Consider the following 27,632-nt stretch of genomic DNA (forward strand, 5'->3'; position numbering starts at 1 on the left):
ATAATATCTTACAAAACTTAAGATATAATGATGATACAAACTCCCATTTTTACAGCAAGGATACCTTCCCTCATTTTGTCTGCCACAACAATAATCCTAAGGGATGGTTTCAGAACAGATCAAGCAGATCACAATCTGGGTATTCATGAGGTGCAGTGGGCTTTCTGCAGCAACAAATCTATGTTCCATGATCTGACATCACTCGCTTTACAAAACAGAAAATGCTGGAAATACTTAGCAGTTCACGGAGGATGCATGTGATTTTTGGAGGTCATTTATCTAAGCTCTTGGACTTTGCTGCAGGAGTTCTTCGGGGTAGTGTCCTAGGCTCAAATATCTTCAGCTGCATCATCATTGACCTTCCTTCCATCATAAGGTCAGAAATGGGGATAGTTGTGGATGATTGAACAATGTTCAGCACCATTTGTGTCCCCTCAGATACTGAAACATTCCATGTCCAAATGCAGCAATACCTGGACAATATCCAGGCTTGGACTGACAAGAGGCAAAGTAACATTTGTGCCATACAAGTGCCAGGCAATGACCATCTATAACAAGTGAGAATTTAACCACTGCGCTGACATTCGATGGCATTGTCATTGCCAGATCCCCCACTATCAATATCTGGGGGACAGGAGGGAGTTATCATTGACTAGAAACTGAACGGGACCAAGACAGGTTGTTGGTGATCTGGACACCTAAAAACTTGAAGCTCTCGACCCTTTCTATTTCATTCCCATTGATGTAGACTGGGGTATGTTCTCCACTACGCTTCCTGAAGTCGATGACAATCTCCTTCGTTTTGTTGACATTGAGGGAGAGATTATTGTCGTCGCACCAGTTCACCAGATTCTCTATCTCATTCCTGTACTTCGTCATTGTTTGAAATCCGACCCACTACTGTGGTGTCATCAGCAAATTTGAAAATCGAGTTGGAGGGGAATTTGGCCACACAGTTATAGTACAAAGTGTATAGTGGGGACCTGAGGACACAGCCTTGTGGGACACCAGCGTTGAGGATGATCGTGGAAGAGGTATTGTTGCTGTCCTTACTGATTGTGGTCTGTGGGTTAGAAAGTTCAGGATCCAGTCCCAGAGGGAGGAGACGAGGCCAAGGCCACGGAGTTTGGAGGGAATGATGGTGTTGAAGGCTGAGCTTTAGTGGATAAATAGGAGTCTGACATAGGTGTCTTTGTTATCTAGGTGTTCCAGGGTAGAATGCAGGGCCATGGGGATGGCCTCTGCTGCGGACCTGTTGCAGCGGTAGGCGAACTGTAGTGGATCAAGGCAATCCTGGAGGCTGGAGTTGATTTGTGCCATGACTAACCTTTCAAAGCACTTCATGATGATGGATGTCAGAGCCACTGGACGATAGTCATTAAGGCACGCTGCTTGACTTTTTTTTGGTCCAGGGATGTTGGTCTCTTATTGAAGCGGATAGGGACCTCAGATTGTTGTAAAGAGAGGTTGAAGATGTCTGCGAATACCCCCGCCAGCTGACCGCGCAAGACCTGAGTGCCCGTGGCTTTCCGAGGGTTGACCTTTGAGAAGCTTGCGGCAGGTAATTCCTGACTCCTCAAAAGCTGTCCACAATCAACAAAGCACTAGTCACGGGTGTATTGGAATGCTCTCCTCTTATTGGATAAGTGGAGCTTCTAAAACATTCAAGAAGCATGACACCATCCAGCTCAAAGCAGTTTGCCGCTTGATTTTTACCCTTCCACAAACATTTAATCCCTCCACCACCAACAAACAGTGGCAGCCTTGCATAACATCTACAAGATGCACTGCTGGAACTCATCAAGATTCCTTCGGGAGCACTTTCCAAACCCACAACCGTTACCATCTAGGGCAAGAGCAGGAGATACATGGGAGCAGCACCACCTAGAAGCTCTCCTCCAAGCCACCCACTATCCTGACCTGGAAATATATTGTTGTTCCTTCACTGTCGCTGGCTCAAAATCTTGGAACTCCCTCCCTTGCAGAACTGTGGGTTCAGCGGTTCAGGAAGGCAGCTCACCACAACCATCGGAATGATACTTAGGGATGGGCAATAAATGCTGGCCTACGCAACAAAGCCCACATACCTTGAACTAATACAGGCACAATAGATGACAACACTGATAATAAGGTTTACAAGGTTAATGTGCACATATTAATTGGATTCATTATGCTGTGGGAAGCTTAGGTGATTTGGTAACTATGCTGTTAAATACAGCCTGCAGGGCTTAACTCTTTCCAGATGAAATTGGGTTTCATACTCTATTACTTCAGACTCACCTGCATTATTTCTGTCAACAGTTGAAAGCTAATGGAAGGATACCCATTAAACTTCATACCTCGGAGCATAGCTGGAACATTGAGGAGAAATTAAGGTGCATTCTTGAGAGCTGTGGCACTTTGGTTTGGTCCCTGGGAGTGAAAGAACCATCCAAAGCCTGATAAGTAGCCAAAGACTTTCTGGGAGGGGGCAAAGTCATAAGGAAAAGGGGAGATTCCATTGAGAATTCTGGTCTAAAATATATGTGATTGTGTTTGATGCTTTTTGATGTAAAACATATTCACCTAAGACAAGTGCTTATTTAGTAGTTTCGGAAATCAGTTTTATTGTCTGCACGGTTATAAATAACTAAAATGGGATATTTTTCTGTGAAATTAACAATAATAATAATCGCTTACTGTCACAAGTAGGCTTCAATGAAGTTACTGTGAAAAGCCCCTAATCGCCACATTCCGGCGCCTGTTCGAGGAGGCTGGGAATTGAACCCGCGCTGCTGCCTTGTTCTGCATTACAAGCCAACTGTTTAGCCCAATGTGCTATATTGCATGAAAATATTAAACACGTACATATTCTTAATATTAATGGCCCATGCTTGATATATTTTGAATATTTGTAACCAGATGGCAACAATTGATGTTATCCATTTACTTTTTCTGCAATTCTTTGGTGAATTGATTAGTGAATCTTATAAGGGGAAAATGCATGATTGATGAAAAGGTTTAAAAGAATGGGGAACAAGGGGTCGGTAAGAGAAGCGCCACGCCCCATGGTTTATTTTCCAGGCTTTGGATCAGACATAATACTTTTAAAATCAAGCGAAACAAACTGGTTCTCAGCAAGAATTAAAAGCAAATTACTGCGGATGCTGGAATCTGAAACCAAAGAGAAAATGCTGGAAAATCTCAGCAGGTCTGGCAGCATCTGTAGGGAGAGAAAAGATTTAACGTTTGGAGTCCAGAAGGGTAATCTGGACTCGAAACGTCAGGTCTTTTCTCTCCCTGCAGATGCTGCCAGACCTGTTGAGATTTTACAGCATGTTCTCTTTGGTCTCACCAAGAATTAAACAATCTACTTACTGATAGAAGCCATAAAATGCTTTCCTGTAGTGATTATTTTCTCACAGATTACAGTTCTGATCCAGACTGAGAAACTTCTGGCCTGAGAACTGCGTGATCGGTTAAATGGTGTTCGAATTTGGACTTGCCTAATCTGTGGTGATTTTTTATTCAGTAAATATACCAGCGACTAGAAAATATGTATGAATGAAACTGCCATTATGTACAGTATATAGTGTGGGTTGTGATGATAAATGACATCGTATTTACGTTACAACCTGTTGTCTCCTGTGTGTTGAAGTTGAGGAGATGATGTGACATCTTCACTGCCACCCTCTGGCCAATCTCCCGCTCCATCTCCGTCGCTCTCACCCCCCCCCCCCCACCGCCGCGCATGCGCTCCTAATCTCCGGAAGTTACCGAGGACAACGGGCCCTTTTCTCCGGAAATTACCGATTACCTTTTCGGAGCGAATCAGAGTCACGGTTGCCATAGAGATCTTGGACCTCTATGCTTATTTTCCATTTTCACCCTGTATTTCTTCTTTTACTCACTCGGACGGACTTGGCTTTAAAAAAAAACAAATCTTTTACCTCTCTCACTCTTGAGCGCGTGGTGGGGGGTGGGTTGAGCGGCCAGTCACTGACCGGAAAGAGCGATCCGTATTCGAGGACGAAACGTGGCGTTTGTTTTTTCTTGCGCTGGGGACGGCGTGCGCGGGCGCGGCATTGGCGAGCGCGGCCCCGATCTCCACAGCAAGCTCGAGACCGAGCCCTTTCCCCGGAAGTGGTGGCGCAGGGGCCGGTGGGAGGCCCGGCTGTAGCCGCGCGGTGACAGTGGTGGATAATGGCGGAGGCAGCGGCATCCATGGGGACGGGGGCAGCAGCCGGACCAGCAGCAGGAGGAGGTGGCATTGGCGGCGGCGTTGGTTGGACTAAACAGGTCACTTGCAGGTAAACAACAAAGATAATTTAACACATGCCATACAGCTCTTGTACGCTCGCTTGCAGCCAGGGACATAACGATAAAAGGCCTATTAGGGGCGATCTGTTTAATCATCAATAGAGATTGCGAGTGGCGACAATAAGAGAAAGCGATTGGAACAGTTCCCAGTTGGGCTAGGGATCTCCGTCCCCATATGGCTTTTTAGGTAAGGTTTGTAACTGATTTTTTTTTTTCTAAAACGCATCGGTTAAACTCCCTCTTGATTTCGGAATTTTAAAGAGTTCCGAGTAACAGCTGATCTTTAAACAATCCTGTGCCTCTTACTGGAATTTACTTTTTTTCGAAAGAGTGTTTTTGTTGATTTGTGAAGTGCTTTAAAAGTTGCTAAGAAACTTTGAGGTCATGTTGTCAATCAAAAACTGCTGAGAGAAGTTTTCTCAATTTTTGTAATAATTTAAATGCTTCAAAATGTATTCTGCCTTTATGTTTTAAACGCTACATAAGCTATTGTTCGTGAACACTTGCATATTTTCACTAAATAGCTGGATAAAACCTCACCAGTTTCTGTTTGACTGCAGATTTCAGAGAGAAAATTGGTCAAAGCTGAACTTTGTTTTTTCATGCACCTCCACCCAGAAAGTGCAAACCTATATTTTTATTATTTTGTACAATATGGTTGTTCAGTTTGGCTGTTGTAACTTGGAGCAACAGTGGAGAATGGCACAATAATCTAGCATTAATTAATGTTGTAGCTTTGGTGATGGAATGTGAATATCATGTAGGTAGAGTCATAAGGCACCTTTGCTGCATTGTGAGGGGATAAAACTGGCAGGTGGAGCTCTGTAGGAAAATCTGAGAAAATCAATTTGGATCCAAGAAATGTTATTTTTTAAATGGCAAGAAGCAACATACTGGATGAGGTGGGGGATTTATGGGTCCAACTACAAAATAACTAAAAGCTAGTGGATTAGTGTAAAATAGGCTGGAATACAAAGTAGTGAAAATGTTTCACTGTACAGAGCTCTGGTTAAATTCCATCTAGAGTACTGCATTCTGTTCTGGCCCTGCATCTCCAATGGATATGTTGATTTTGAAGTGGATGGCATGCAGATTTTGTAGAATTAACCTGCAAATAAAAGGGTTGAATTACTGATATTAGGACAGATAGAGGAGGGTGTGTTTGTTTAAATATAGAAGGATAAAGGGCGGTTGAGGCCTTTGAGATGATCACAAAAGCTGATGACCTCTCCAATTTTGTCTGGAGGGAAGTCCAGAACAACATAAACTTAGAATTAGAGCTCAGCTGTCCAAGATGATGACAGAAAGCATGTTTTCACACAAAATACAATGGAAATATGAAATCTTCTGGCATCACTGGCAAGTCCAACACTATTGCCCATTTCTAATTGCCATTGATCGTGAAGCATCTTGAATAGCTGGAGCTCATTGTGTGATATTGGATACAGAATTCCAGGATTTTGACCCAAGTCAGGATTTAATATGACTTGGAAGAGAACTTGCAAGTGTTGGTGTTGCCATCGATCTGCTGCCTTTGTTCTTCTCGGTGGTAGAGGTTGTGGGTTTGGAAGGTAATGTCGAAGAAGCGATGAGGCTTGTGCAGCTGGTGGACAAAGCAAATATTTAATATGGTGAATGGATTGCTGATCAAGCAGCTGCTTTGTCCTGGATGGTGTTGAGCTTCTCGAGTGTTGGAGCTGCACTCAACCAAGGAATTGGAGAGTATTCCATCACACTCTTGACTGTGCCTTCTGGATAGAGGACAGGCTTTGAAGAGTATAAGAAATAGGAGCACGAATAGACAACATGGTCCATCTTCAATACGAGTGTGGCTGATCTTTGACGTGTCTCCATTTTCTTGTCGGCTCCCCACATCCATTGATTCCTTGAAAGACCAAAGTAAGGAGATGACTTACTTGCCACAGAAAACCCAGCTTCTGGCCTGTTCTTGCCTGTAGACACAATATTTAAATAACTGATCCAGTTTAATTTCTTGTCAATGTTAACCGGTATGTTGACGGAAGGTGATTCGGCAGTGGCAATGCCATTGAATGTTATGGGAGGTATGTAGAATCTCTTTTGTTGTAGATGGTTATTTCCTGTCACTTGGGTGGTCTTTGTCACTTATCTTTGCAGGCTGTGCAAGCTTGAATGTTGATCAGGTTTTGCTGCAGGTGGGTATGGACTGTCTCATTATTTGAGGAGCTGGGCATGGAGCAGAATACTGCAATCATCCAAGGATGTCCCAACTGTTGAAAATATTGCGGTGAGGAGATCATTGATGTAGCAATGGAAAATGGTTGGATCTAGAAAATTGCCTGAAGAAACTCCTGCAGCAATGTCCTGGGGCTGAGATGATTGACCACCAACAATCATCTTCCTTTGTCCTCGGTATGTCTCAACCTGTGGAGAGTTTCTTCTTGTTCTCAATCAACTTCAATTATGTTTGGTCAAACGCTGCTTTGATATCAGGTCAGTCACTCTCTCTTCACTTTTGGAATTGAGCTATTTTGTCCATGTTTGGACTAGGACTGCGATAAGCTCTTGAGCCTTGTGGTCTTGAGCAAGTTGTCTTGCAGGAATTCAAACTGAGCATCAGTGCGCCTGTTATTGTTGCGTATACGTGACACTGTCCATGACAGATGGAGCAGTCATTGGCCAGTTTGGATTTGTACTGCTTTTTGTGCGGAGGACAATTTCCACATTGTTGAATAAATGCCAGCGTTAAAACTGCTTGTCCAGAGAAACACATAGCTCTTGAGCACATTATTAACATTTTATAGAACCACGATGGACAATTCAAATATAGATCCAGATATGCTATGATTTAACGGAATGCAGGATCAAGTTTGGGATCAGTTAATAGTCATAGAAATGGGAAGTACCAGAGAGAGTGAGTTTACAGAATGGGAGTTCTGGTTTTGTATGCATTTTAAAATCTTGCTTTCTATGTTTCTATGAAGGTGAGATTAGGCTGAGTTGGATAATCGGCCATGATCACAATGAATGGCGAAGCAGTCTCAAATGGTCTCCTGCCCCTATTTTCTATGTAATGGTTCAGCCTTTATTTTAATAGCAAATTGGAATTTTAAAACAGAAGTTCTCCCCAGACTCTATTTTCTTTCTCTGGTGTAATAACAGATTATTTGAATTTTAATTCTGACCTGGCCATTTTATTTATTTACTTTTTATTCGTTCTTGGGATGTGGACATCGCTGGCTGGCCAGCATTTGTTGCCCATCCCTAATTGCCCTTGAACTGAGTGGCTTGCTAGGCCATTTCAATTGCAGGGGGGGCGGGGGGCAGTTAAAAGTCAACCCTATCACTGAGGGGTCTGGAGTCACATGTAGGCCAGACCAGGTAAGGACGACAGATTTCCTTCCCTGAAGGACATTAGTGAACCAGATGTGTTTTTACGACAATCAACAACTGTTTCATGGTCATCGTTAGACTTTTAATTCCAGTTTTTTTACTGAATTCTAATTTCATCACCTGCCTGGTGGGATTCAAACCCAGGACACCAGAGTCTCTGGATTACTCGTCTAATGACAATACCATGACACCACCACCTCATAAAATAAAAATGTATTTAGGAATAATAAATCTAGATTAAGCTTGGAAATATATTGCTCTAGAAAATTGAATACTTTAAAATGTATTTCATGTAATGTTGTTTCTTCAAAAGTTATAGATCAAAAAAATTAAACTGATTCTTTTTACAAGAATATTCAGCAGTCTTTCCATCACAGCATCTAGTTCTCAAATGATTTCAGAGTTTCCCCTCCAGTATCCAACGTGAATGTTTTTTTCCATGTGCTGATCATTTATGTATGGGAAACCTCTTTGCATCAGTCCTAATGTTTTCTATTACTGGCTTTAGCACATGTCACCTTGTGCTACTCTGTTTAGTTGGACAAGAATTCTCACTGGAGCAAAGAAGGAAGAGATGTGACTTGATAGAGGTGTACAAGGTGATGAGAGGCATTTCCCCAGGGTGGAAATGGATGTCACGAGGAGACATAATTTTAAGGTGATTAGAGGAAGGTAGCGGGGAAATGTCAGAAGTAGGTTCTTTACACAGAGAATGGTGGGTGCGTGGAATGCACTGCCAGCAGATGTGGTGGAGTCAGAGTCATTAAGGACGTTTAAGCGACTCTTGGACAGGCACATGGACATCAGTAAATTGAAGGGGTGTAGGTTAGGTAGATTAGGATAAATGGTCGGCACAACATCATGGGCTGTACTGTTCTATATTCTATCTACAAGGTGCACTGCAGCTCCTCCCAAACCTGCTACCTCTACCACCTCGAAAGGCAAGGGCAGCAGATGCATGGGAGCACCACCAAGTCACATAGCATCCTGACTTGGAACTATATCGCTGCTCCTTCACTGTTAGTGTATTTAAATCCTGAAATTCTAAACATTGGCTTGGGTGTTCCCATAAATCACGGATTGCAGGAAGGCAGCTCGCCACCATTTTCTCAAAGATAGTTAGGAGTGGGCAGGCAATAAATGATTGCCTAGCCAGTGACACACACATCCCAGGAACAAATTAGAAAAAATGTTTTTTTTATTCCTTGCTAATTCGCTGCCATTTATGAAGTACTTTTTTCACCCGTTTTTCTTCCTACATGCAGGATTCCAATCTTTAATTCATCTTTTTATCTAGAATGCCATGAACATCGTGGTCAGAGATTCACATACTCTAGAAATTACACTTAAAAATGACGCTGAGCCACTTTCCAGTCTGTAAAATTCCTTGATCAAACAGCAATGTACCTTGAAATCTATTCAACCTCTGTTGATTTAAGTTTTACTTTTTTTTAAAGAGACTCCACTTCATTATAGCAGAGGAATGATTTGTGCTCTTTTATATAGTATAGCACCTGCCCTATATTACAGCATTACACCCTTTTGATTTAGCATGAACAATGGTGTGAGATGACCTGTCCATTTCAGTTTAGCTCTTTTGATAGCAATGTGCCTCTGAATTAGAAAATGAATGATCTATGTACACAAATAGGCTGACGTTTCAGTGCAGTAAATAATAAAGACCTTATTGCATTGACATTAAACTGAGGCACTATCTGCTTGATCTGTTAAAGATTTCAATTGCAGTATTGAAAGGAGAGTAGTTGGTTTCCTCGTGCTCTGGTTAAAATTACTGTTACAGCACGAGCAGATTATTTCGACACTCGTACGCCTCTGAGCGGCTTTCTGCAAAATGGTATCTGTGATTACCCATGCACAATTGCAATGTGTAATTCATTCTGGTTGAACTGCTTCAGGACATTTTGAGAGGTGAAATGTTACACTTATTTTTGTGTTTTTTTTCTTGTGTTCAATTGGATTCATCAAATTCAAAGTGTTACAGATGCAAAAACCTGGAGTCTGATATTTACGGTAAATTTAATCTGTGATGGACCTGAGAAGGTTACTGTACATGCAGCTTCTATTACCTAGATTCCCATACTGAGTACTTGAGTAAAGCACCAGGCTAGCTGCTAATCATCATAGTTTTTCTCCAGAAGTTCAGATAACTTGAGAATAATATTCCAACCAATTTACTAATAGGTTATAAACTATGGCAAATCACTGATTCCAGCTTGAAAGTTTCTACTTGTGGCCACTCTCTATGCTCCTCACTATCAATTATGTGCAGTTACTAAAGGGTGACAGGAATTTAATATTTTAAAACTATTTATCTCCCATGGCATTACTCACACTAAGTCAAACTGTGCTGTTTTAAAAGAATGTATTAGTCTCCTGGTAAGATGAGATGGATTCCTTTTAAGGTCACAAAGTTTAAATTTTATATATAGAGCTCCTGAGGTCATTCAGAGTTTAAATGTTTGATGAGGTAAATATGCAGATTGAAAATGCTTACAATATTCAAAATCCAAGTTAAAAGCGTCAAACCTTTTCATAAGATTATTTTGTATCTGTAATCTTTTTGAATAACATTTCATAGAATAGAATCACACGGAGACCATTCAGCCCATCGAGTCTGCACCGACCCTCTGAAAGGGTATCCTATCTAGGGGTAGGGCCCTACCCTATCCCCATAACCCAGTAATCCCACTTAACCTTTTGGACACTAAGGACAGTTGATCATGGCCAATCCACCTAACCCTGCACATCTTTGGACTGTGGAAGGCAACCGGAGGAAACCAACGCATACACGGGGAGAAAGCACAAACTCCACACAGTCACCCGAGGGCGGAATTCAACCCGGGTCCCTGAAGCTGAGGCAGCAGTGCCACCGTACCGTGCCGCCTTTTGCTGCTGCTTATATTCAAATTGCAAAAGTGACTAGCCTTCATATATGGTAAGCAAGAGATTCAATGAAACTATATTTGAATAATATGTAAAATAATATGCAGAAATCTGACATTCTGGCAGCGCCCATAGAGAGAGAAATAGCCTCCGGTCGATGAAGCTTCATCAGAACTGGAAAAAAAGCTGTTTTAAGTAAGTATAGTGACAGGGAAGTGAGTGATAAGGACAAAAGTGATAGGGTGAAAGGCAGGAGATGTTTCCATAATCAGCAGCTTTTTGGTTTTGACAAAATATAAGGACCTGTTCGTAATCCTTGTCAGTTTGTACATGGCTTTCTACAGTTGATTATAATTTTAAATCATGATTTATTATGCCATATGTTTGAAGAGTTCATACTTTAATTTGTATAGAACATCCAAGCCAAGAACAAATTGCAGTTATGTTCACTGTACTGAAAATAATTTTGTTCTGTTTTTTCCATTTTCAGTAATTTTCCATTATGCATGTTCTAGAAGATTTTGTAAATTGCCATAAAATCAATGGTAAATGGTTCTGGATGTAGAACATGCACTATTTTAGAACTTGTACCATTCCAGATTGAGTTTCTTCAGCTAAAATTGATATCTGACCACCTGTATGTATTTACAGGCTGCTCCTTCAGAAGTACACAGTACTATGGTTTAGTTAAGTTTAATCATTTTCGTGTACGTTAAAAGACATTTAAAGGCCTTATTTCTCTCAGCAAGAACTCAAACAAAATCAAAGTTTATTTTTACAATTGCATCAGTATGCGTGCCTTTTACTTTTTGATATTTGTTAATGACTTGTAATTTTCATTTGTGTTTGTGACATTATAATTTGATATATTAATTTCTTGGCTTAATGATATTAAGCAGCAACAAGTCACATGCAGAAACTTCACTTATATTCTCGAAAGGTACAATCCTTGATAGCGCACATACTAGATTTACATAAATATAACCGAGATCTCATGGCATTCATCATCATGAGTCACTGTTCAGACCCTACTTTTAACCAATAATGTGGTTGTGGTTTTACAGATTTCATTTTGCCACCACCACCTGCTGCACGGCGATGTGAAGGTTAACTTTAAATTAACTGATAACTTGTTTCAGCACTGAGATGGTATTTGGTACTTTTAATACTGTATACAGTGAATCTCCAACGGTGCTCACATTTTGAGCAAGTGGGTTTGCTTTTTTCTAACAATATAGAACATACAGTGCAGAAGGAGGCCGTTCGGCCCATCGAGTCTGCACTGACCCACTTAAGCTCTCACTTCCACCCTATCCCCGTAACCCAATAACCCCTCCTTACCTTTTTGGTCACTAAGGGCAATTTATCATGGCCAATCCACCTAACCTGGTCTTTCTGGTGTTAAGATACATTCACCACTGATATTAAACTACCAGTCTTAGAGGAGGGACTTTACACAGTTTTAGAAATGAAAATTTGTGAGATAGTGGAGGTGGTGTCATCAGTATAATGTCGAAGCTGACTCTCTATCTGTGGATGATGTTGTGGTGCAGCACGAGAAGATAAGATGTCGAGGCACAACTCGAGAGACAATGGTGATTGATAAGGATAAAAGTTGAAGTGAACAACGGCAGGGGGCGGGTTTCTCTGTCTGCGCCCGACGGTTTCCTGACAGTGACCCAGGTCCTCAGCGCCGTAGGCAGCAGCACTAACCAGTGCACCACCATGATGCCCATGAAGATGTGCTTTGTGACAAATAATAATTTTAATCCATCACCTAGAAACCTGAATTGTGCTTTTGAAACACTTCCTTTTGAAAAAACTACTGTGACTTGAACGCACATACCAACATGGCTAACACAATTTTCATTGCTATTCATTCTGCATGTTTTTAAACGAATTAATGTGATCTGGCTAGGTCAGCATTTATTCCCTAACTCTAATTGTCCTTGAAGTGGAGTCAGCCAGTCTGCAAACCCATGCCTTTAGGTGAGTGTGAAGGATTCGCACCTCTGACTCATAAGCAAGCCATCTATGACAATTGCCTGAAGTATTCAACTGTTGGAGACTAACAATTAACACTAATTGCTTGGACGATGGGCCTCTAAATTAGCTTCCAGTCATGAGGTAATCAGATTACCTTTGTGGAACATAAACATTGCCATTTTAAAATCTCCCTGGCAGTTGGAGAAGGAAGGTCGAGTGACAAGACAACCTCTTATATGTTTTAAGCATGTTTTCTCAGAAGAACCTTGGGCACGCAATTTAAGGAGAAGACCAAAGTGGGGTCCCTCCTGCCTCTTTTAGTCCAGTCTACCTGATAAGCTTTGAGCCCTGTTTGCTGACTGATTTCTTAGAGAAGCTAACTCAGCAGTACCAGCTCCTGAAGAATAACCGTATGTCTACATCTTTAAATCAGAACTATCAAGTTTAATTTGGCCAACTTGTCCTTCCCCACTTTGTAAACTATATTTGTGTATGTGATCTTCAAGTGTGCGTGTGTGAAAGTCTGTTTAGCTCACTTGGCTAGACAGCTAGTTTGTGATGCAGTGCAGGGCCAGCATTGTGGGTTCAATTCCTGTACCGGCTGAGGTTATTCATGAAGGCCCTGCCTTCTTAACGTTGCTCCTTGCTTAAAGTTGCTCTTTGCTTGGTGATCCTCAAGAGTTAAATCACCACCAGTGAACTCTCCCCTCTCAAAGGATGCCTACGGTCATCTGGAGTTATGGTAACTTAACCTTTACCGTAATATTTTATTATTTTGCTTAAAACGGTTCAAGTGTAATAATGCTAACCTCTTTGTTAAACTCAGTTCTATTGTTTCTTTTGTAATCACAGGGCATAAACAGTTCAGGACTCAGTTAATTAGCAAGTTTCTCAAACAAAAAAATACCTGTTGTGGTCAAATAACAAGAGGACAACAAGGGGAGCCATTCAATTCCCCCTTACCTTGTTGTAACACTGAGGACTGAAGAGGTTAAGAAGAAACTCCTTTGGCTCTACTTTTATCCATCACACCATAAGGACCTAAATCAATGGCTTCTCTTTTTACTTCACACTGTTACCCCTACAGGGATCTATTCTTGCCTCCTTGAACTGCAGTTTGACACAGGCATGAGTTGTTCCTCCATATAAAAGGACATTGGTAAGGGAGGCAGTGAAACGTCTGGAAGTGAAATGTCTGGATAAGATTTCACGGTAGTATGCTGTGAGAATTTTAAAGATGACGGAGAAGAGGGTGGAACAAGGCAAGGAACATAGAACATACAGTGCAGAAGGAGGCCATTCGGCCCATCAGGTCTGCACTGACCCACCCAAGCCCTCACTTCACCCTATTCCCGCAACCCAATAACCCTCGTAACCTTTTTGGACACTAGGGGCAATTTAGCATGGCCAATCCACCTAACCTGCACATCTTTGGACTGTGGGAGGAAACTGGAGAACCCGGGGAGAACATGCAGACTCCGCACAGACAGTGACCCAGCAGGGAATCGAACCTGGGACCCTGGCGCTGTGAAGCCACAGTGCTCTCCACTTGTGCTACCATGCTGGAGTCGATGCCATAATACTTTTGATCATACTTTTGAAATAATTTGTTGTCATTTGTACTCGATTGTTGAATATGTTCTTTCAAACCTTGTTGCAGAAAGGGTTTGTACTATATGTTGTGGAATGGTAGCACCACTGTTACTTTGTAATCATTAAGAACATGGCAGCATAAAGTCTTTGCCAGGAAACTGCAAATTGTCATCTTTATCACCACTCTCCTTTCCTGAAGACATTTGTAGGGAAACAATTCCTTGTATGCTGGCACGGCGGGGCAGCCTTGGCCCTGCTGGCACAGCGGGGTGACCTGGACTCTGCTGGCACGGCGGGGTGGCCTGGACTCTGCTGGCACGGCGGGCCAGTCTCGGCTTTGCTGCCACTTGGGATGTCCTGCATATGCCGCAATTCACTTTAGCTTTTATCTCTTTTTGTCCATGTCCTGTTTGGATCAGGTACATGAGTTGAGGGTGAAACCTATTTTAAAATTGTACCAATTTTTATTTACTGTTGCTAATATGATTGACCAGATGAAACTTACATCTGTGAGTTAGTGAACTTATGTCAATGTTTTCCAATTTTGTGGTGCAGCACACTGTGACCATTATTCTGTGCTGCAAAACGTCCTTTGTAACTTTACAACTTTTCACCACCCAGCGAACCTAGCTGCTTTACAAGACAAATTAAGCCATTTGAAACTTTGTCTGTTGTTACAGATATTATTAGGAGCCATGAAGAGTATATATAGTTGCTTTTGTACAGGGAGGACTGGCAGGAATAATGTATCATTCTGGATTTCTGATTATACTATTGTAGGAGAACTTTGATATCATTTTTGTTAAATTAAGCTAAATGTAGGTATGAATAGGTTAAATTCACTGAAACCAGAGCTGGGAAATGTAGTTCAACACACATGCAGTTTGGATATTCCAGAAAACATTCATACCGAATTGCATTTGAGATCGTGGTGATCCAGTTTAGATTACATGTCTATTGAAACGTTACAACCCCTGGTTATGCTACAATATACTGTAATTAAATATGGGCCCATTAACCATACACTCGAATCTGAGGCTTAGATCACCTACTGGAGTAATGAACATTGCTGTATCTCAGGATTAAAGCAGACTGGAAGCCTATATTAGCTGTGACCAGTTCACTTTTCCACTATACTGTTGGAAGATGATGAATGTCGATGTGACAAATTCACTCTTGGGTTTTAATATTCTCGCTTGATAGGCTGATGATGCCTTTATCTCCAAACCTGTTGGATAGTTGCATGTGAAATATGTGAAGTAGTTTACTTTTGCTTCAAGGCAGAGGAACAATGGCACTCCCTCTAATACTTCATATCATTGTAGACTGCTGCCTACAGTAAACTGCCATTCTCGGTTTATATTTTACTTATCTGTCATTTGGATGTTCCATAGATGTTGCTTTTCTATGTTGGACTAAATTGTTCAAAAATTCATTTGCAGGATGTGGGTGTTGCTGGCATTTATTGCCCATTCTTAATTGCCCTTGTGAGGTGGTGGTGAGCTACCTTCTTGTACCACTGCAGCCCCTGTGGTGTAGGTACACCCACCGTGCAGTTAGGGAGGGAACTTGTAGCTTGCTGTAAAATCTTGCCCAGTGAGAAAATTATTGGAGAATGAAATTGTTAAATATTAGCAAACATGCTGGATAGAACAAAGTCTGTGGCTTCTGACAACATCCCAGCTATAGTACTGATGACGTCTGCTCCAGAACTAACTGTGCCCAAAGCAGTTTCTTTTTAAAAAAAAATATTTTATTAAGGCATTTATGGTTTTATATCAATAAAATATACAAATGGAAACATAGTTCAGTGCGTAAATAGTTCAGTGTATAAACCCAAAGCAATTTCAGTACAGCTACAACACTGTACCTATCTGAAAATTTGGAAAATTGCCCCGTTGTGTTCTGTCCACAAAAGCAGGACAAATCCAATTTGGTCCCAATCATCAAAATAGAGTCATAGAATTTACTGTGCAGAAGGAGGCCATTTGGCCCATCGAGTCTGCACCAGCCCTTAGAAAGAGCACCCTACTTAAGCCACCACCTCAACCCGACCTGTAACCCCGTATCCCCACCGAACCTTTTGCACACTCAGAGCAGTTTTAGCATGGCCAATCCACCTAACCTGCACATCTTTGGACTGTGGCAAGAAATCGGAGCATCTGGAGGAAGCCCACTCAGACAGGGGGAGAACATGCAGACTTCGCACAGACAGTGACCCAAACCGGGACTCGAACCTGGGACCCTGGAGCTGTTAAGCAACAGTGCTAACCACTTTGCTCTTGTGCCACTTTTTTTTTTAAGGCTGCTAAATCTTTAGACTCTCCCTTTCAGCCACACCTGTTTCCACCCCCCCCCCCCCCCAAACATTTTTGGAGCCCTCAAACCTCCCCTTCTTTCTGCCCTGACCATATGGGCAAGGTGTTCCCCCCCCCCCCCCCCCCCCCCCCCCCCCCAACCATGCCTTACCCCTGGCACTGCTAACCTGCCACCTGGACACATTGGCAGTGCCAGTCTGCCCAGGTGACAGTGTTGGAGTGTCAGGATGGCAGTGCCAAGGTGCGGGAGTGCCAGGGTTCCACCCTGTCCTTTCCCCATCCACAAACTGATGGAAGGGGTTATTGACGGTTCTGTCAAGTGGTGCTGCTTTTTGGTTCTGCCAGGGTCACTTGGCTCCTGATTTCATTATAGCCTTGGCCTAAACATGGACAAAAGAGCTGAATTTGAGAGCAACTATCCTTGATATCAAGGCAGCATTTAATCTAGTATGGCTTCAAGGAGCCACAGCAAATATGAAGTCTATGTGAATCAGGTATTGGATGGGGTAAGGGCGGTGGTGGAATTTTTCTCTAGTTGGACTCACACCCGTACAAAGGAAGATGTCCTTGGAAATCATCATCTCATCCCCATTGAAAATGACTGTTTAGATTTTCCAACTGTGACCAATTGAAAAGAGAAATGTTGCCATGTTTCTGTAAACTTTACTTTTGATATTTTTTTAATTATTCAAGTTACTTGTATCTTATCCTTTATGCATTTTGTAGCCACATGTTTAGCTTTTATGTGTCTGTGGTTGGTTCCTGTTTGAGATTCATTTGCAGATTGATGTAATCATTTGCATTTAGCAAAATTTTAATTTTTACCTTTAAGGCCTTTTAAGAATTCTTTTGAAGATTAATTTCTAGGCAGTGTTGCACAGGATTAGTTAGAGAACATCTATGGTATCGGGGGAACAGTTCCTGGTGAATGTAGGAGAGCATACATACAAACATTAAAAACTAGGAGCAAATGTAGGTCATTTTGCCGCTTTAACTTCCTCTGCCATTTAATAAGATCATGACTGATTTGATTGTGGTCTCAGTTTTCTTTCCTACCTCCATACCCTTAGGCCCTTTGAGGTCGGTTTGGCTCAGTTGGTGGGACAGTTATTTTGTGATGCAGAATAAGGTCAACAGCACAAGTTCAATTCCCGTACCGGCTGAAGTTATTCATGAAGATCTGCCTTCTCAACCTTGCCCCTCATCTGAGGTGTGGTGATCCTCAGGTTAAATCACCACCGGTCAGCTCTTCCCCCTCGAAGGGGAAAGCAGCCTGTGGTCATCTTGAATTATGGCGACTTTACTTTAATTTTACCCTTTGACTGCCTTGTCAATCAATAGTCCATATAACTCCGCCGTAAAAATATCCTGAGTCTGCCTCCATTGCTCCTTGAACGAGAGTTCCACAGACTCATGACGCTCAGAGAAATAAATTCTCCCAATCTCTGTTTTAAAATGAGAGACCCTTTAACTGTATCCCCTAGTTCTAGTCTCTTCCACAAGAGGAAGCATCCACTCTGTCAAGTCCCCTCAGGAGCTTGTATGTTTCAATAAGATCATCTCTCATTCTTCACAGCTCCAATGGATACAGGTCCAAATGTCCAACCTTTCCTCAGAGGATAACCTCCTCACCCCAGGAGTCAGCCGAGAGAAACTTCACTAAACTGCTTCTGATGCATTTAAGTTCTTTCTTGAATAAGGAAGCCAAAACTATATACTGTGTTTTAGATGTCGTCTCAGCAATACTCTATGCACCTGTAGCCAAAAACTCTACTTTTATATTTTGTTCCCTTTGCAATAAACAACATTCCATTTTTAAAATTAATTTGCAAGATGTGGCCATCACTAGTTAGACCATCATTTATTGCCCGTCCTATTTGCCCTTGAGAAGGTGGTGTAGAACTGCCGCCTTGAACCGCTGCAGTACACCACAGCCACAGATTCCATTTTATCCATGTTGCTTGCTACTTCCTCAAAGAACTGTAATTTGCCACTCCAACTGCTTGGTGTACCTGCATACTAAGTCTCCCAGATCCCTCTTCCTCAGTGTACTGCAAAAGGCCCCATTGAAATAATATGCTGCTTTTTTAAAATCTTCCTGTAAAAGTGGAGAAAGTCACATTTCCCACATTATACTTAATTTGCCAATTGTTTTGCACGTTCACTTAATCTATCCATGTCCCTTTCAGACTCTATGTCCACTTCACATCTTACTTTCCTACATATATTTGTCTCCTTAGTAAATTTAGCAACTATACATTTGGTCTTTTCCAAGAAATTTATATAAATTGTAAATAAAGTTGAGGCCCCTGCACCAATCTCTGACGCTCCACCCGTTACAACTTGCCAACCTGAAAATTACGCATTTATGCCTACTTTCTGCTTCCTGTTAGCTAACCAATTCTCTATTCATGTTAATATGTTACCTCCTACAACTTAAGCTGTTATTATCTGTAGTAAACTGTGATGTGACACCTTGTCAACTGCCGCCTGGAAATCTAAGTACACCACATCTACAGGTTCCCCTTTATCTGTGTTGCCTGTGACTTCCTCAAAGATCTGTAACAGATGAGTGAAACAGGATTTCCCTCAGGCAAAATGACGTTGACTCTGCCTGATTGCATTGAGATTTCTAGGTCACTCACTATAACCTCAAAAATCTATTCCAGCATTTTCCCAATGCAGACATTAAGCTAACCTGCCTCTAATTTCCTGCTTTCTTTCTCCCTCCTGTCTTGAAAGAGGTTCAATTTGATGTTTTCCACTCTTGACGGGGCCTTTCCAGAATCTAGGAAATTTTGGGAAATTAAAACATTTGCATCTGCTACTTTAAACATTTGCAGCTACTACTTTAAAAACCCTAGGATTAAGCCTATCAGGATTTGGGCATTTTAAAATTGTAATGGTTTTCTTCGCATTCTTTCCCTGGTGATTGTATTTGTTTCAAGTTCCTCCTTCCTTTCATGATTCCCACTTATTTCTGGGACGTTAGCTGTATCCTTTACAATTAAGGCCGATGGAAAATATTTGTTCAGTTTTGCTTTTCCTTATTTTCTATTAATACCCCAAACTCATTCTTCACTCCACTTATTCTTCCTTTTTAAATACATGTCGGAACTCTTTTATTGTCTGTTTTTAAATTTCTAGCTGGCTTTCTCTCATAGTCAAATTTCACCCTTCTTTTTCTTTGCTCATGACTGGAAAAAAAAGGAAGGAAAAATAGGATGCGAGAGAAAGTTTGCCAGAAATATAAAAACAGACAGTAAGAGCTTCTAAGGTATTTTGAGAAAAGCCATCGTAGATTACTAATGTAATTTTGTACCCTGATGCTCAACCCCCCGCCCAAGCTTTCAGGTCAACATAATCCTCCTGTAAATAAATTACTGTTTCCAGTAAAGCAATTTTGAAATTAATGTACTTCCCACTGGTTTTTAAAAAATAAATTTAGAGTACCTAATTATTTTTTTCCAATTGGGCTATTTAGCGTGGCCAATCCACCTTACCTGCATCATCTTTGGGTTGTGGGGGTGAAACCCACGCAGACACTGGGAGAATGTGCAAATTCCACACACACTGACCCAAACCAGAATTGAACCTAGGTCCTCAACGCCATAGGCAGCAGTGCTAATCACTGTTCCACCCGGAACTTCCCACTGGTAATATCATTGAATAGCCTAGCAGGAAGATGGTCTCCTTTGATCTCAGTTGCTTTAATATTTTCTAATATGTTTGCAATATTCTTTCTTCAATCCCTGAAGTTTCTCCTCCCAAAACCACCATTGATTGACAAGCCTGCAATTACTAGTACTTATAACCTTATGTTGCACAGCTTAAAATAGAAGCCATGTTTGGAAAGACAATGCCTGCAATTGGATGTTTTCAATTTTCTACTGAGATTGTTTGAAAAGTTCATACCTCCTGCTGCGTATGACGGAAATCTGAGTGACTTGCAAAAACCTGGGTCATGTCTTTCCCTCTTCAATATCTTTTCTATTGGAATCAACCATTGTGAGCTGCTTCAGATCACCTTCCTTCCAATGTAAGATCAAAGGTAGGGATATTTGCTGATGATTGAACAATGTTCAACACTATTTACAATTTCTGATACTGAAGCAATTCATATTGAAATATGGCACGATCTGGACAGTACCCAGGCTTAACCTGACGAGCAGCAAGTAACATTTGCACCAGACAACTGCCAGGCAATGACCATATCCAACAAGAGAGAATCTAACCATCGCCTCTTGACAATAAATGACATTACCAATGCTGAAATCCCTGCTATCAACATTCTGAGTGTTACCATTGACCACAAACTGAATTGGACTAGCCATATAAATATTGTGGCTACAAGAGCAGGTAAGAGGCGAAGAAGAATCCTGCGGCGAGTAATTTGCCTCTTCACTTACAAAAGCCTGTCTACAACCATCTACAAGGCACAAATCAGGAGCATGGAATCAGGAAACGTATATGGATAAGTGCAGATCCAACAACACTCTGGATGCTTGACACCATCCAGGACAAAGCAGACCACTTGACTGGTACCCCAGCCACAAGTATTCGCTCCCTGCACCACTGACTAATGGTGGCAGCAGTGTGTCTCACCTATAAGATGTACTATAGAAAATCACCAAGGCTCCTTCGGCAGTATCTTCCAAATCCACAACGGCTACCATCTAGAAGGACACGGTGTCATGTGAGAGCGCCTTTAAGAAATGGATGTTTAAGCAATATACCTTTAAGAAATGCAGTGAGGTCAGAGTGTGGGTGGAGCTGGGCTTTTAGCTCAGCCATTTTGAAGTTTTTAGTTTCAGTTTGAGAGAGCAGCTGAAAAGTGCCTGGCTAGTTTGAGAGAGCTGCAGGATGGAAAAGAGCTGGTCTGGTGATTTCTGCAAATCCAAAGACTATAAATATATTGAATGTAACCTGTTGTGCTCCTATTTTTGAAGGATTGAAGTCTTTTGGAGGTTTAAAAGAACAGTTTGCAGGATTGGGTAGTGTATTATTTTCGGGGTTATCATTGAAGTAAGGGGTGTTAAGAGATCCAATGTTTATTTTAAAAGGTTTAAGTTGAGTTCATGGAATAAACATTGTTTTGTTTTAAAAACCACGTGTCCATAATTGTAATACCACACCTAGGGAACAAGCCATGTGCTTCAAAAGCAACAATCCATTAAGGGGGGGGGGTTGGTTGGACTCCATGATACATTTTGGGGTTCTGAAAACACCTCTCCCATAACAAAGGGCAGCAGACATATGGGAGCACCACCATCTGGACGTTCCCCTCCAAGCTACTCACCAACCTGACCTGCGATTGCTGGGTCAAATCCCTGGACCACTCCCAACAGCTCTGTGGGTGCACATGGACTCCAGCTCACCACCAACTTCTCAAAGTCAATTCGGGTGGGGTAATAAATGCTAGCCTAGCAGACGATGCCCACATCCTATGGATGAATGGAAAAAAAATCTGCTCTGGTTAAGTTGTTCTTAGACCTTCGTTATTTGTGCAGTCATCTTTTTTGCTCTTTTCTATTTGTAATGTATTAATGTCCTTACTAGAATGTAGGTTTTTCCCAATGCTATTTGGAGTGTCCAAAATCTTAGTCAGCTCCCTCCCGTAGACAAGCCTGCACAGCCTACGAGACCTGGGCTCAGAATAATTTGATACACTTTGCTAAATCAGGACCACAATAGACTGAGTTATTATTAGCTCCATACTTCCCGCTATATATTCATGTCACTTAAGACTATTTAATATCCATGGTGATAGACATGTTTGTAACAAACAGATTACTGCCACGGAAATGATCTCACAAAGTCAATTTGAATAATACAGGCAGTCCTCGACTTCAATGTTCGAGTTGTGATGAAAGGCACTTACAATGTTTAAAAATTGCCACTATTTATGATGTTGGTTTTGACTTTACAATACCACGCCAGCCCATCTTTTATATTTGATTTATAAATTTTGTATGCTTGAACAGCATGGAAAGTTGAGAAACTTCCCACAGAAGCACTGGGTCCCTCCACTCACCGGGCCAGAAAGTCGTTATGGAGAACAGTCGCTGTGGCCTACCATCGTCGGCATGCTGTTTGACCAAGCTGGAGCCCAGAAATCGGAAGACTGTTTTTGGAAACAAGGCCGCAATTTGTCATAAAAAATATTGCTTTTTCCCACTGGCTGATCTACCATTGAAGCATTTTGCTCAGCCAGCTGAGGAGAATGGTTGCTGTGGCCTGCTGGCAAAGGTCTGACTGCATTGGGCAGTCGCTGGCAGAGGTCTGACTGCATTGGGCAGTCACTGGCAGAGGTCTGACTGCATTGGGCAGTCGCTGGCAGAGGTCTGACTGCATTGGGCAGTCGCTGGCAGAGGTCTGACTGCATTGGGCAGTCGCTGGCAGAGGTCTGACTGCATTGGGCAGTCGCTGGCAGAGGTCTGACTGCATTGGGCAGTCGCTGGCAGAGGTCTGACTGCATTGGGCAGTCGCTGGCAGAGGTCTGAATGGGTCGGGACAAATGTTTAAAAGCTTCAGAAAATGACTTCAGGTGTGGCCATGGTGTGAGTAGTCGCACATTTGGTGGCTCCCACTCGTGGCGTTTTTTTTTGTTTGTTTTCTGGACCTTTTCCCCAGACAAAGGGTGGATATGTGGAGGAAAGGAGTGCTGGTAGGAGAGAGGCGAGAACCAGAAGCGGCCGCAAAAGAGGAGAACAGTTAGGAAAAGCTGGTGTGGTGCCTGCAACACCAGTGGAGATGGCGGAGGGGAAGGAAGCGACCCTGCTGGCTCAGTGGTCAACTGAGCAATGGGAAGTTCACCCAGCAACAAAAAGAGAATCTGGAGGACCTGGCCAGGGCAGTGGACTCGATAAGGCAGTGATCACCGCTTGGAGATGAAGCTGGAGACCCAGGGCCAGGTGATCCAGAGGATGGAGGAGGTGGTGGGGGGAACACGAGGAGCAGCATGCCTCTGGCAGCAGAGATGGGGTTGATGTGGGATCAACAGAGGCGGCTGCAAGAGAAAGCTGAGGAGTTTGAGAACCGGTTGCGGAGGCAGAATCTGAGAATCATGGGGGCATATGTGGGGAATATGTTGGAGAAGCTGCTGGGAGAGTGGGCATTCACACAACCTCTAGAAGTGGGTCGAACGCACAGGACACAAATGAAGCCGCAGGGAATGAGCTGCCGAGGGCGATGGTGGTGCAATTGCACCGATTCCTGGACAAGGAACGGATCTTGAGATGGGCCAGGCAGATGAGGCACTGCACGTGGGAGGGCAATGAACTCCGCGTGTATCAGGACCTGGGTGCAGAGCTGGCCAAGAGCTTTAATAAGGTTAAGCGGCCCTCTACAAGAAGGGGGTGAAGTTTGTGATGCTGTACCCGACGCGCTTGTGGGTGACCTATGAAGGCTGGGAGCTGTACTTCAGGATGCCAGGATACTGGCAGGGGAAGGAGGATGTTGAGATGCTTTTGCGCTGTGTTTCTGGGGTTGGGTTGCGACAATAGAACATAGAACAGTACAGCACAGAACAGGCCCTTCGGCCCTCAATGTTGTGCCGAGCCATGATCACCCTACTCAAACCCACGTATCCACCCTATACCTGTAACCCTGCGATGTGAAGGTTAACTTTAAATTAACTGATAACTTGTTTCAGCACTGAGATGGTATTTGGTACTTTTAATACTGTATACAGTGAATCTCCAACGGTGCTCACATTTTGAGCAAGTGGGTTTGCTTTTTTCTAACAATATAGAACATACAGTGCAGAAGGAGGCCATTCGGCCCATCGAGTCTGCACTGGCCCACTTAAGCCCTCACTTCCACCCTATCCCCCAACCCAATAACCCATCCTAACCCTTCTGGACGCTAAAGGCAATTTAGCATTGCCAATCCACCTAACCCGCACGTCTTTGGACTGAGAGAGGAAGCCGGAGCATTCGGAGGAAACCCACGCAGGCACTGGGAGAACATGCAGACTCCGCACAGACAGTGACCCAAGCCGGGAAGCGAACCTGGGATCCTGGCGCTGTGAAGCCACAACGCTAACCACCACGCTACCATGCTGCCCGCATTATGCTACCGTGCTGCCCTGGGTGGGCTAGTTCGTGGAAGCGCAGTGGGTGTGAGCAGGTGGTTAGTGGGGGCGATGGGGGTTGGATGTTGTATTGGGGGTTTAGCGGAAGGAGGGGGGGATGAACTGCTGACATGGGAGGGGCTTCTAAAAAGTGGTAGGAGGAGGATCCATGATGGTGGGCGCCCATGGGCAGGCCTGAGGAGGTGCGAGACGCAAGCTGGTGGCTGGCCCAAGAGGGGCTATGATTGATCGGGGAGTGAGGGACAGGGAACCGGTGGGGTGGGAGGGTCGGGGGGGTTCCCCCCAACCAGGCTGAGTTGGAGGAGAAATTTGAGCTGCCAGGTGGGTATTGGGTCCGGTATCTGCAGTTGAGAGACTTTGCGCGGAGGCAAGTTTCGACCTTCCCGTACCTGCCGCCCCAGGGGCTACAGGATAAGAATGTGTTAAGAGTAGGAGTGGGGGAGGGGAAGGGGAAGGTTTCAGAGATCTACAAGGAACTGAGTGGGAGGGAACCCTGATAGGGGAGATGAAGCGAAAATGGGAAGAAGAGCTGGGTGAGAATTGGAGGCCGGATTATGGGAGGAGGCCCTGAGGCGAGTCAATGCATCCTCATCATGTGCCAGCCTTGGCCTGCTGCAATTCAAGGTGATCCACAGGGTGCACATGACTGTGGTCCGGATGAGCAGGTTCTTTGAGGTGGTGCAGGACAGGTGTGGGTGCTGTGCAGGGTGTCCTGCGAGCCACGTTCCTATGTTTTGGGCATGTCCGAGGCTGAGGGTTTGTTGGCAGGGGTTTGCTCATGTGTCAGAAATATTAAAGGTGTAGGCTGGTTGAGGAAAATTTCCGGTATTTGGGAATCCAGGTGGCACGAGACTGGGGCAGGCTGCATAAGTTAAATTTGGCCAGGGTGGTGGAGCAAATGAAGGGAGAGTTTCGGAGATGGGATGCACTCCCGTTGTCGCTGGCAGGGAGGGTGCAGACTGTAAAGATGACAATCCTCCCTCGATTTCTGTTTATTTTTCAGTGCCTCCCGATCTTTATCCCACAGTCCTCCTTCAAAAGAGTTAACGGGATGATCATGAGCATTTGTCTGGGCGGGAAAATCCCCGCGGGTGAAGAAGGCAATGTTGGAGAGGAACCGCAGCGAGGGAGGGCTGGCTTTGCCGAGTGTGATTAATTATCACTGGGCGGCCAACATCGCTATGATAAGGAAGTGGATGGTGGGTACGGGGTCTATTTGGGAGTGGGTGGTGGAGGCTTCGTGCAGGGGGCTCCAGCCTGGCAGCCTGGTCACGGCTCCTCTACCGCTGCCGCTGGCCAAGTACACCACTAGCCCAGTAGTGGTGGCGCCCCTGCGGATATGGGGCCAGTGGAGGAGGCATGTAGGGGAGATGGGGGCGTCTGTCTGGGCGCCAATCTGTAACAACCATCGGTTTGCCCCCGGGAGTATGGATGGGGGGTTCCGAGTATGGCGGTGGGGAGGGTGGGTGATATGTTCCTGGAAGGGAGCTTTGCGAGTTTGAGGCGCTTGGAGGAGAAATTTGGGTTGGTAAGGGGAAATGATTTTAGATACCTACAGTTGCGGGACTTTGTTCATAGACAGGTCCCATCTTTCCCACGCCTCCCGCCAATGGGGATCCTAGACAGAATAGTCTCTAGGAGGGAAGAAGGGGAGGGTAGAGTCTCGGGTATTTATAAGGTGCTCATGAGGGAGGAAGGGTCCCAGACAGAGGAACTGAAACTTAAATGGGAGGAGGAGCTAGGCGGGGAAATGGAGGATGGGCTGTGGGTAGAGGCCCTGAGTAGGGTAAATTCGACCGCGACATGTGCTAGGCTCGGGCTGATTCAGTTTAAGGTTGTTCACCGGGCCCATATGACGGTGGCTCGGATGAGCAAATTCTTCGGGATAGAGGACAAATGCGCTAGGTGCGCGGGAGGACCAGCGAACCACGTTCACATGTTTTGGGCATGCTCTAAGCTGAGGGGGTACTGGGAGGGATTTGCGGGGGTCATGTCCCGGGTGCTAAAACAAGGGTGGTGATAAGTCCAGGGGTGGCAATTTTTGGGGTTTCGGAAGACCCGGGGGTCCAGGGGGAGAAAGAGGCCGATGTTTTGGCCTTTGCTTCCCTGATAGCCCGGCGACGAATACTATTGGCGTGGAGGGACTCAAAACCCCCGAAGACTGAGTGGTGGCTTGCGGACATGGCGAGTTTCCTGGGTATGGAAAAAATTAAGTTCGCCTTGAGGGGATCTGTGCAGGGGTTCGCCCGGAGGTGGCAACCATTTATTGACTTCTTTGCGGAGAGTGAGCGTCAGCAGCGGGTGAGGGGGGGGGGGGGGGGGGGGGGGGGGGGGGGGGGGGGGGGGGGGGGGGGGGGGGGGGGGGGGGGGGGGGGGGGGGGGGGGGGGGGGGGGGGGGGGGGGGGGGGGGGGGGGGGGGGGGGGGGGGGGGGTGTAGAGTAGAGTAGGAAGGAAAATATGGCGGGTAGTACCGGTGGGAGAGGATCGAGCTTGTGCAATATGTTACGATGGAAGTATTGAAAGTACGTGGATGTTTGCACATTTTTGCCTTTTTTGCTTTCTTTCTGATGATGTCTGTAACTGTTTATAAAGCCAAAAACTACCTCAATAAAATTGTTTATTCAAAAAAAAAAGAAATATTAAAGGTGAGGGTGGTGCCGAGTACAGAGGTGGCAATTTTTGGCGTGTCGTGAGATCCGGGAACACTGGGTGTGAGAGGCCGATGTTTTGGTCTTTGCCTGCCTGATGGCCCAGAGACAACTAGGTTGGAGGGACTCGGAACCCCCAAAATCGGGTGTTATGGGTTAGTGACATGGCGTGGTTTCTCAGACTCGAGAAAATCAACTTTGCTTTGAGGGGCTTGCTGCAGCGGTTTGCCAGGAGGTGGCAGCCGCTCATCAACCTTGAGAAAAATTAAGCTGTCGGTGGAGGTGGGGGAAGAAGAGAGGCATTTGGGTGGGGGAGTTGAGTAAGGTTAGGAAGATCAGTGGAAAGAGAGGCTGGGGAAGGAGGTCCTGTTTGTAAGCCTTATTGGGGGGTGTTATTTATCTTGATTTGTTTCCCTT

At 44.1% G+C, this 27,632-nt stretch overlaps 1 protein-coding gene and 1 long non-coding RNA gene across 4 annotated transcripts in view; one reads left to right on the plus strand and one right to left on the minus strand.

Moving 5' to 3' along the window:
- LOC119955286 overlaps positions 1-4,015 on the minus strand; it is a 30,329-nt gene extending 26,314 nt beyond the window's left edge. Inside the window, exon 1 of the long non-coding RNA XR_005458422.1 lies at positions 3,930-4,015. This is a non-coding gene — a long non-coding RNA (uncharacterized LOC119955286). The remainder of the gene's footprint in view (positions 1-3,929) is intronic.
- Positions 4,016-4,037: 22 nt separating this feature from the next.
- mkrn1 (makorin, ring finger protein, 1) overlaps positions 4,038-27,632 on the plus strand; it is a 97,507-nt gene continuing 73,912 nt past the window's right edge. For 2 of the 3 annotated variants that reach the window (XM_038781360.1, XM_038781361.1), the window contains exon 1: positions 4,038-4,289. In XM_038781360.1, coding sequence (XP_038637288.1) covers positions 4,183-4,289 — 107 coding nt within the window. In that variant the 5' untranslated portion in view covers positions 4,038-4,182. Of the gene's footprint in view, positions 4,290-6,600; positions 6,772-27,632 lie in introns of those variants that run through there. The other variant, XM_038781362.1, reaches the window with a different exon arrangement.

Source organism: Scyliorhinus canicula, chromosome 20 (assembly GCF_902713615.1).
Source record: "Scyliorhinus canicula chromosome 20, sScyCan1.1, whole genome shotgun sequence".
NCBI lineage: Eukaryota > Metazoa > Chordata > Chondrichthyes > Carcharhiniformes > Scyliorhinidae > Scyliorhinus > Scyliorhinus canicula.